Raw genomic sequence first — 11,038 nt, forward strand, 5'->3', positions numbered from 1 at the left:
GAACAGCCGCTTTTGGCTTCCTATTTCTCCTGGACTAGCTTTCTTCTGTTTTCTTCTAAAAAGCCTCTACTTCATTTTTTACCCACTTTAAATCATTTTAACAGATGTGTATTGTGGTCCTATTCTGTGGTATGGTACATTTTTCCTTTGAAACTTTTTGTTATTTTGTGTTTGCTGCAGAGTTCAAGGGGCCCTGTCTATTAACCATTTCCTGTTAGCTTTATCTCTTTTTTTTTAATTTTAGCTCTCATGATTTAATGAGGCATGGTGGCATGGTATTACACATTCAGGCCCATGAAGTGGCAAAGATTTGTTTAATCCCCTGTTTTTCAGTTATCTATGCTTCTGTTTTCCTTCTGTTGAACTAGCCTTGACCATGGCATGGTTGGAGAGGAACTGAACATCAGAGCCTCATATTTGTTGGTATCAATGTGAAAGGGAGTTTACCCTAGAGGCATTACCTTATCTGAACATTTGGATTCAATTATAGTAATGATACTATCACAAATGACACAGAGAAATGCTTACAATGTGAAGCTCAGTGGTTAAAAAAAAAGGATATAAAATTGTATATACAGAATGACCCGATTTTTTTTTAATGTGCATAAAATAAAGATTGTAAGTATTTAAAATCTGAGTGGTGGAATGTGTTTTTTTTCCTGTGCTTTCTAAAATTTCTTTCTACTGTAAAATTAAAATTCTTAATGTGAAAAATTTCCCTTTCTCTCTCTCCCTACTCCCAGCAAACTCTCCCATTAGCCTCCTGAGAGGTAATTATAATCATTACTAACAGTGTGACATGTATTCTTTCAGTCATTTTACACACACACACACACAGAGCTCTTTTTTCTTACATAAATAAGACCATGTATATTACTCACTCGAAAACTTGATTTTTTTTACTTAACGAAATGTCTCCAAGCTCTTCCCTTGTGAGCCTGATTATTTACCCAAAGTCTACTGATTTAAATGTCTACCTTTTTGGAAAGGTAATTATAATAATTCATAATTATGAATAATTTATTCATAATTATGCCCTAATTTAGGAGAAGGAAACTCATTCTCCACTCTGAACAGAGATTGAGGTTATTTCCAATTTTCTGCTATGAGAAACAATTCTGCAAAGAAATCCAGGAACATTTATCTTTGTGAACACAGAGTTTTTATTTATTTATTTGTTTATTTTATTTATTTATTTAGTTTTGGCTGCATTGGGTCTTTGTTGCTGCGCACGGGCTTTTCTCTTGTTGCGGCGAGCAGGGGCTACTCTTTGTTGTGGTGCGCGGGCTTCTCACTGTGGTGGCTTCTCTTGTTGTGGAGCACAGGCTCTAGGCACGTGGGCTTCAGTAGTTGCAGCACGCGGGCTCAGTAGTTGTAGCTCACGGGTGTGTTTGCTCCCTGGCGTGTGGGATCTTCCCGGACCAGGGCTCCAACCCGTGTCCCCTGCATCGGCAGGTGGATTTTTAAGCACTGCACCACCAGGGAAGTCCCTGAGAGATGTGTTTTTTAAGAGAGACTTCTAAAAGTTTTCTCAACTTTTCTACTGGAAGTATGCATTATTTTTTATCATAAAAAAGGAACATTTTATTAAAAAACAAACAAATCAACAGGCTAAGATGAGATCACTCAGCTGGGTGCAGTCCATGAGAGCAGGGCTGTGCCAGGACCTAGCATCCACCTGGTACACAGTAGGTGTTTAATGCCTGTAGCAAGAAAGATAAGCACAGCAAATCAAAATTCTTGATAAGTATATAGAATACTTGCATATGGTGATTCTAGTATTTTTCAGATGATATTATTTATTCAGACAAAAATACTTAGTTTTTCTTTGCTTTTCTTTGCTATCAGGATGAAAAAATTCTATTCTGCAACCAAATAAATGACAAGAGTTAAAATTAATTAATTCTAACAACCAACCTAAGAGGTAGGTACTATTATTGTCCCATTTTATGCGTGAGGGGCCCAGACCGTGACAAAGGCCGCGCACACACTAAACACCCTCTTCCGAGTCAGGGGCCACATGCTGTTTACTGCCCAGAGGAGCTGGACTGGAGGAAAGGTCGAGATCACAAGTGAGTCCCCAACAGTCTCTCAAAAGCGGGGGGTGGGGGTGGGGAGCGGAGCAGCGCCATTTCGCGGCGCCTGGCACTCCCCGGCGCCCTCCGGAGCCGAGGGCGCCGGTGACTCGGGTCCCGCCGCCCGACCCGGGCGCTGAAGGCTCCGTCCCTCGCCCGCGCCGAAAGCGGCGCCCGGCAGTCGTCCTGCTCCGTTGAACCTGGGCGTGGTCCGCGGACGCGGCGGCGGGCTCCGCCCTGGGCCTTCTCGCACCCAGACTTCCCCGCGCCCGGCCCCGCCCTGAGCCCGCGCGCCGTGCCCTCTTCGCGGCCAGCAGGTACCCCTCCCCGCTGTCGGCTCCCACACCCGCGCTCCTGGCCTGCCGGCGACCAGTGCCGCCCGCTCCTCCTCCCCACCCTCCTCGCCCGCGTCCCCCGCGCGCTCCTACCCCGCGGTGACCCGGGGGCCACCCCGCACCCCTTGTCGGGCCTGGACCTGTTCCCCACTCGCCTGCTCCCCACCCCCCAAAAATAGCAGAGGACTGCCGGCAAGCAGCTGCCCAGATCTCAGTTGTGAATTTGTAGTTCGGGGATGAGACTATAAACTGTAAAAGTTAGAGGAGTTTAGAAAATATCGGCGTTCTGAGAGCGGGACGCCAGAGCAGTACGGTGTAAAAGCTAAAGGAAATTTCCCACAGAACGAGGTGGTCATCGCCCCCAGCCTCACTCGAAACTCACAAAAACACATTCGGGTGGAGCCAGAGGAATTACAGAAAAGAAGCTGAGGACTTTGGAAGAGGGTACAGAGGGTTAAAGATTGGTCTTCAGAAGCCAACTAAGCTTGGTGTCTGAAGCACTCAGCGCAGAGACAGGAGCCCAGGCTGCCTCGGTAGCTCCCCTCCTGCCCCGCAATCCAATTTACCACGGGAAAGTTGAGATCCAGAATCGGTGGCTTGTCCACAATCACACACCTGATTCTGGGCAGAGCCAGGATTATCAGCCCAGAACGCCAGTTCCTAAGCATCATTTATAAACAATAAAATATGTAAGTAATGTTTTACAAATAGCCTTTGGGAACCAGGAAACTCAGCATGATCAGTAACTCAGTAATGGTCTGCTCAGTCTGTCATCATTTTTCTCAGGTGCTTGCCAGTCTGTATTTCCTGGCCCACAGCAGTGCAGCTGCAGAAGGACTATTGGAAGCCCAAGGACTTGAACTTAACCCTGAGTAAATAGATTTTAGGGAAGAGGAGGAGGGGAAGGCATCTTGGATGGGGAAAGAACTTGAGCTGAGGGGAGGATGAGCTGGGCCACCGGCGTTTGAAAGTGTTCTCCTGGCCGGGGCAAGTAGAGTGGCTGATAGAGTGGGAGCAGACAGTGGAGGGCTTTGGAGGTGAACGCTGCAGGCTATGGGGCACAATGGGGACCTGGAAACGCACCAACAGGGAAACCAGCACTTTACTGGGGATTAGATTCATGGAGAGAGTGTTAGCTGAGACCCCAGGACTCTAGAACTCAATCATTTAGAAGGAAAACAAAATGTAAATATTGCTGTTGAAAGGAAGGTTGTGGGAGAAAGTACAGTCTTCTAGTTCAATTAATAGAAAAATCATTTTCCCTGGTTGTGTATGAATAATGAAAATACTGCTTACTGTGGGCAAAGCACTGTTGTAGGTGCTTTATAAAAATTAATTCACTTACTCCTCATAACAAACCCACGAGGTTGTTACTGTTTTTGCCACCACTTTACAGATGTGGAGGGTGAGGCACAAAGAGGCTGCTCAAGGTAAGTAGGTCTGTGCTGAGGCAAGGGCCCAGAATCAGAAGATTTGGGTCCCAGTGCCTCCATTTGTTGCTTCTGTGAATTTACCCTCTCTGACCCTGCTTTCTTTTTTTTTTTTTTTTTTTGGAATTTTATTTATTTTTTTATACAGCAGGTCCTTATTAGTCATCAGTTTTATACACATCAGTGTATACATGTCAATCCCAATCGCCCAATTCATCACACCACCACCCCACCCCGCCGCCGCTTTCCCCCCTTGGTGTCCATACGTTTGTTCTCTACATCTGTGTCTCTATTTCTGCCCTGCAAACCAGTTCATCTGTACCATTTTTCTAGGTTCCACATATATGCATTAATATACGATATTTGTTTTTCTCTTTCTGACCTACTTCACTCTGTATGACAGTCTCTAGATCCATCCACGTCTCCACAAATGACCCAATTTCGTTCCTTTTTATGGCTGAGTAATATTCCATTGTATATATGTACCACATCTTCTTTATCCATTCGTCTGTCGATAGGCATTTAGGTTGCTTCCATGACCTGGCTATTGTAAATGGTGCTGCAGTATCTGTGAAGTGCATACTGTAATGTGGGCCTACTTATGAGGCAGGATGTGCGGGTGCTTTGCAAACAGTGCATTGTGATACCAATGGAAAGTGTTAATATTTAAGTAAAGGAGGGATGCATTCCAAGGCCAAATTCAAACCAAAAAGAGAAAATGACAAGCTTCGTTTGACTTGCAGAATTTAATGGGCTTGCCACTCACGGAGAGGCAAAGATGGAATCGTAGTTAAATTGTGGGCTTTGGAGTCAGATGGATCTAAGTTGGAATGCCAGCCCTGCCATTAATTAGCTCTGTGACCTAAGATAAGTCACATAACATTTCTGATACTGCGTGGCTGATTTACTCATCTGTAAAATGGGCCTATTCCACTCCCCATAGAGCAGTTGTGAGGATTAAATGAGATGTCCTTAATACTGTGCCTGCAAGGTGTGAGTGCTCAGTAAAATGTAGATAGGGCTATTATTTTTTCTGATTTTTTTTTTCTCCCCATCCCCTGTGTGTCTTTATATTCCCCCAGAGACAGCCTCACCATGAGCGGGGAACTGATCAAGAAGTATGTGGCAGCCATGGTGCTGAGTGCAGCTGGAGATGCCTTGGGGTACTTCAACGGGAAGTGGGAGTTCCTCCGGAATGGGGAAAAGATTCACAGGCAGCTGGCCCAGCTTGGCGGCTTGGATGCCATAGATGTGGAGAGGTGGAGAGTCAGTGATGACACGGTGATGCACCTGGCCACGGCAGACGCTCTCCTGGAAGCCGGCGAAGTCTCAGACTTGGCTCACCTGTATTCCATCCTTGCTAAACATTACCAAGACTGCATGGGAGACATGAACGGCCGGGCGCCAGGTGAGGGCAGCCAGTGGAGGTCCTGGGCAAGTGGAGAATAAAACAGGCCCAAGGAAATCATTAAAAATGTTGAATGAGATTTAAATATCAAGGAGACATTAGTTTTTATAGTTGTGACAGAAATAGAAACAACCTGAATGTTCTGTAATTTATTTAATTATGGTGACACATCTGCAGCCATTTAAATTATGCAGATAAATATTTACCAATATGGAAAGATATTGTATATTAAGTAAAAAAAATTAGGTTACAAAACACTATGTATCTTATGAACCCATTTTCTTTCTTTTTTTTTTTTAAACATCTTTATTGGAGTATAATTGCTTTACAATGGTGTGTTAGTTTCTGCTTTATAACAAAGTGAATCAGCTATACATATACATATGTCCCCATATCTCTTCCCTCTTGCGTCTCCCTCCCTATCCCACCCTTCTAGGTGGTCACAAAGCACAGACCTGATCTCCCTGTGCTATGCGGCTGCTTCCCACTAGCTATCTATTTTACATTTGGTAGTGTATATATGTCCATGCCACTCTCTCACTTTGTCCCAGCTTACCCTTCCCCCTTCCCATGTCCTCAAGTCCATTCTCTAGTAGGTCTGCGTCTTTATTCCCGTCCTGCCCCTAGGTTCTTCATAACCTTTTTTTTTTTTTTTTTTAGATTCCATATATATGTGTTAGCATACGCTATTTGTTTTTCTCTTTCTGACTTACTTCACTCTGTATGACAGACTCTAGGTCCATCCACCTCACTATAAATAACTCAGTTTCATTTCTGAACCCATTTTCATTAAAAGTATATATGTATATCTCTGTTGGGAGAGGTCTGGAAGAATATACACAAAGATGTTAATCATTGTATCTGGGTGATAGGGGTATTTATAGTTTCTTATTTTCATTTTACTTATTTGTAGCTTCTGAGCTTTCTTTAATAAAGAAGTTTTTTTTTTCTTTTTAAAGAAGACTGGAAAAGGTCGTGTAGAGACCCCTTTTCTGGTTCCAGGTTGCTCACAGGTGGTTCCTGCTCACTTTGGGAACTTTTTACAGCCACTTGGGCCACCAGCTGATGTGAATCGCCTTTCCCCTACCTCCTCCTGTATTAGTTAGCTTGACCTGCTGTAACAAAATACCACAGACCAGCTGGCTTAAACAACGGACATTTATTTTCTCACTGTTTTGGAAGCCAGAAGTCTGAGATCAAGGTGTCGATTTCATTTCTTCTGAAGGAGACCTTTCTCTTTGGCTTGCAGACAGTTTCCTTCTAGCTGTGCCCTCTCACAGCACACATTCCTGGTGTCTCTTTGTGTCTCCAAATTTCCTCTGCTTATTAGGACACTGATCAGACTGAATTAGGGCCCACCCTAACATTCTCATTTTAACTTCATCACCTCTGCCCTATCTCCAGATACAGTCACATTCCGAAGTACTAGGGGTTAGGGCTTCAACATGTGAATTTTGGGGAATACAATTCAGCCAATAACACCTCCTGATGAAAAGCTCCCCGCTCCATAAACCCAGGGGCGTCTAGTATAAGTACTCTGGTGTAAGTAAAGCACAATGTTGCCCTGGGGTTTGGGGTTTGGAGTTTGGGGACATTCATCATCATACTTTTTGGCTTTCCCGTTCCATCAAGGGAAGTTGGAGACGGGGCTTGGTTCTCTCATCCTGCGGGGCCTTCGCTTTGGTACACTGACCCCATGCCCTACCGGACTCTCCCCAGGGGGCGCCTCAATGCAGAACGCCATGCTGCTGGAGCCAGACAAAGCCAATGGCTGGAGGATTCCCTTTAACAGCCATGAGGGTGGCTGCGGGGCTGCCGTGCGGGCCATGTGCATCGGTCTCCGGTTCCCTCACCACAGCCAGCTGGACACCCTGATCCAGGCGAGCATCGAGAGTGGCCGGATGACCCACCACCATCCCACAGGCTTCCTGGGAGCCCTTGCGTCTGCTCTTTTTACAGCCTATGCTGTGAATGGCAAGCCTCCCCAGCAGTGGGGAAAAGGACTGATGGAGGTGCTACCGGAAGCTAAAAAGTACATTGTCCAATCAGGCTACTTCGTGGAGCAGAATCTGCAACACTGGTAAGTTTGTAGGTGCACGCTCCTGCTAGAAGATGGTTGAATCTGTGTGCGCACATGCGTGCATGTGTATGCCTAAAACTCAGAGATCAGAGCAACCATCCTGGTTCTCACCATCCAGTTCTGTCGTCCACCGCATCCAGCTGCCTCCCCACCCACCTGCTAAGGATTTCAAGTACAGTCCCAGTGGTGGTGGCCACCAAGTCGCCAAGTGAAGACCTCAGGGAGTAAGGCAGCTACACTGCTTCCCTCATGTGTAGAGATCCTGTTCTCTATAGTTTTTGTGGCTGTTCTTTTTTTTTTTCTGGCCACACCGCGTGGCACGCGGGATCTCAGTTCCCTGACCAGGGATCGAACCCATGCCCCCTGCAGTGGAAGCGCAGAGTCTTAACCACTGGACCACCAGGGAAGTCCCTATGGCTATTCTTTACTGAGATGAACTTCCCTGCTTATTTCCTGGAACTTGTTTTTTCAGTGTTGTCTTGACACACAAATAATACTGTGAAATCCTTGGCTAAAATGATCTAGAGATAGGTTTTTCCACCAGCTAATTAATAAGTGGTAAGGCCACATCTTCCCCTTTTTTTGAATTCATTTCACATTCCCTTTCTTAGAATAAAAAGGTCCAGAGGCTTTCTAATGAAATCACCCATGGTCATGATGTTCCAAAGTTCTCTCTTAAAAAAAATAGTAACCGTGTAAGGAGATGATGTGTTAATTAGGTTGATGGTAGTGATCATTTCATTATGTATATGTATATCAAATCATCATGTCGTACAACCTTGAATATGTACAATTTTCATTAAGAAAATAATATAAAGTAAATAATAAAATAAAATATATAATGACAGGCCAAATACATAAAGTTCACCCTTGAAAGTTGACACTTGCCATGATTCTCAACTCAGAAAAAACAAGCCTTTATTTCTCACCTTTAACTTGCTGTATATCTTCTTTATGTAGCAACAGGTATCGATGCCTTATTTATATCATTCCTTAGCAAAAATTTATTGAATGAATGTCACTTAGAGCTCATTTTGATTTTTTTATATCATATGATTTTAATACCAGAAGTTGAAGTCATCTTGGAGCTTTCCCTGCTCACACATCTATCTGGTACCTTTCCTAATGGCTTTTGACTTTATTTTTTCAGTTGACTGTAGATTTTTTTCCTTCCTACAGGTCTTACTTCCAAGACCAATGGAAAAAGTACCTAAAACTCAGAGGGATTTGGGATGGCAGATCAGCCCCTACCTTCCCCAAGCCCTTTGATGTGAAGGAGAGGGATGAGTTCTACACCTCCGTGAGCTACTCTGGCTGGGGCGGCAGCAGTGGACACGATGCCCCCATGATTGCCTACGATGCCATCCTGGCTGCAGGAGACTCCTGGGAGGAGCTTGCCCACCGAGCCTTTTTCCACGGTGGAGACAGTGATTCTACAGCTGCCATTGCTGGCTGTTGGTGGGGAGTGATGTATGGTTTTAAAGGAGTGAGTCCCTCCAACTATGAGAAGCTAGAATACAGAAACCGGCTGGAAGAGATAGCTAGGGCTTTGTATTCTCTTAGGTCAAAGGAAGATACCGTAATTACCCTTTAGGGAGAAGTGACATTCATTTCTGGTGGTTTCTCCTCTTGTGTAGTCCCTTTTCTGCTCGGTTTCACTTTTTTCAAAGTGAAGAGTCTTAACCTTGTACTCAGGGAATTTTGAGATAACAGTCCCTTGGGCACCTGAAGGTCAGTCTTTCCAAACTTATCCTGTCCTCGCCCCCCCACCCCAAATCTACCCCTCTTCCTATCCTGAAGAGTCTTTATCTCAGTTGATGGCATCAGCGTCTCCCAAATTAGAAATCTCATAGCCTCATATTGAGTCCTCATTTTTACCATCTAATCTTTCACTAAGTTTTTTTCTGTTTGTTTTAGGGTAGGTTCCCCAAAGTGGACTCTGAGACAAGGATTTGAGTGCAAGTAGTTTATTTGGGGGGTGATTCCAGGAAGCAGTGCTAGGAGAATGGGGAAGTGAGACAGGGAAGGGAGGGGAGCCAGGACAAGGTGCGTTAATGAGCACGTTACCAATGTGGGCAGCTGGGACTCGGTCTGTCTGGGTCCTCTGCGTAAGGCACTCAGAGTTGTCCCACCGACTTCTATCTGATGTTGGTGGAGGACCACTCCCAGGCGTGCTAACTCCCTGGTGCTTCCGGGCCTGCCTCTTGTGCAAGCCAAACATGAGTGTCCTCAGGTAGTCTCAGAGATGTTTGCAGTGGCAAGCTGTATGGCGCATGGGAACAGTGAGGGGTATATGTGGGGTCCCAGTAGCATCAGCTGGTTGGTTCTACCTTCTGAATATCCTTCAAATCTGTCATTCTTTTACCTTTTTGCACCAAGTATGTTTCAGCTGGATTTCTGCAATCCAGGCTACTCAGGTCTGAGGAGATGCTGCTCCTAGCTGTGCCCTCTAATTTCCTGGGCATGGCACTTGACATGGTGCCAGTTTGTTGTTGCCTATTTGCTTGCCTTTATTCTCCTCTAGACAGAACCTAGCATGGTGCCTGGGCACACAGGAGATACTTAATCAGTATATATTAAATGAATGTTGTTTATTAGCCTGCTATCTGGGGCCTCTAATTCCAGTACTGCCTTCCTCATCGCCCTCCAGAGTGATCTTTACAAATAACAAATTGATCATGCTGCACTTCTAATCATGTGTAATGAATACTCACCCCCTTTCTTCATTTCTTGGTGCTCTTCCCTCTCCTCTTTCACTTTCAAGCCCCAGCTCAGGTAGCATCTCGTAGATGAAACCTACTCTGACTGTTCAGGCTCTTGGCTCTCTCTCCTCACTACGCCCAAAGCCTTCTGTCTCTAGCCCTCTCACCACATTGATCCTGTTGTGTGGTGATTGTGTGTCTTCTGGGGACGATCTCAGGCTACTTGTGAGGGCTTGTGTCTTATTCTTTTTGTCGCCTCCCCGTCTGGCCCATTAGAGATATTCAGTATTTACTTTGGAAGTTCATCAATTTGTGTTCATGTGAATGCTTTCAATATGCAGTGCCTCATCTGTTTCAGATGCCCTCTACTTCATGATTGTCAAGAGTGACCTGTGCCGGCCTGAAAGAGATAGAGGGTTTGATGCTTTAACCAGGCCTGTGTGCTGACTTAAATGAGACAAAGCTCTCAACTCTGTATTTGAAGCAGGACTCCAGCAAAGGCATGAGATTTATCATTCTTTTATACATAAAGAGAGAAGAAAATTCCAAAACTCTTTTTTCTGGTTCAAAAAACTCTGATGTGAGCTGGGACGAAGTGAGAGAATGGCGTGGACTTATACATACTACCAAATGTAAAATAGATAGCTAGTGGGAAGCAGCCGCATATCACAGGGAGATCAGCTCCGTGCTTTGTGACCACCTAGAGGGGTGGGATAGGGAGGGTGGGAGGGAGACGCAAGAGGGAGGAGATATGGGGATATATGTATATGTATAGGTGATTCACTTTGTTATACAGCAGAAACTAACACACCATTGTAAAGCAATTATACTCCAATAAAAATGTTAAAAAAAAAACCGTGTATTTATATATTTCAGAAAACAGACATGTTTTAAGTATTACAACTAGGACAGCAGATTCTTCAGCAGGACAATCAGAATTGCAGACTTTAGTGGGGATTTACAATGTACAGAACATGGTAATAACCTCTTAGATTCAGGTGTCTTAAA

General features: G+C 44.8%; 1 protein-coding gene across 4 annotated transcripts; it reads left to right on the forward strand.

The window, feature by feature from the left end:
- The first annotated feature begins 1,962 nt into the window (after nt 1-1,962).
- On the forward strand, nt 1,963-10,730 carry ADPRH (ADP-ribosylarginine hydrolase). Of its 4 annotated transcripts, XM_061193135.1 has the most exons (5): nt 2,377-2,392; nt 3,807-3,840; nt 4,923-5,248; nt 6,968-7,328; nt 8,508-10,730. In XM_061193135.1, exons 3-5 carry the CDS (start codon nt 4,936-4,938, stop codon nt 8,920-8,922), a joined length of 1,089 nt encoding a protein of 362 aa, XP_061049118.1. In that variant the 5' UTR covers nt 2,377-2,392; nt 3,807-3,840; nt 4,923-4,935; the 3' UTR covers nt 8,923-10,730. The 4 variants fall into 4 exon arrangements, with proteins under 4 accessions (XP_061049119.1, XP_061049120.1, XP_061049118.1 ...); XM_061193136.1 differs by lacking the exons at nt 2,377-2,392; nt 3,807-3,840 and adding an exon at nt 1,963-2,072; XM_061193137.1 differs by lacking the exon at nt 3,807-3,840 and having other exon boundaries at nt 2,285-2,392.
- The last annotated feature ends 308 nt before the right edge of the window (nt 10,731-11,038 follow it).

The sequence above is a fragment of the Eubalaena glacialis genome, chromosome 6 (genome assembly GCF_028564815.1).
Source record: "Eubalaena glacialis isolate mEubGla1 chromosome 6, mEubGla1.1.hap2.+ XY, whole genome shotgun sequence".
Lineage (NCBI taxonomy): Eukaryota > Metazoa > Chordata > Mammalia > Artiodactyla > Balaenidae > Eubalaena > Eubalaena glacialis.

Excerpts from the sequence above, each read along its gene's own strand:
- ADPRH (XM_061193136.1), top strand. The coding sequence starts at position 4,936 with ATGAGCGGGGAACTGATCAAGAAGTATGTGGCAGCCATGGTGCTGAGT. Across the intron at positions 5,249-6,967 it reads CATGAACGGCCGGGCGCCAG|GGGGCGCCTCAATGCAGAAC; the intron begins GTGAGGGCAGCC and ends GACTCTCCCCAG. Across the intron at positions 7,329-8,507 it reads GAGCAGAATCTGCAACACTG|GTCTTACTTCCAAGACCAAT; the intron begins GTAAGTTTGTAG and ends TCCTTCCTACAG.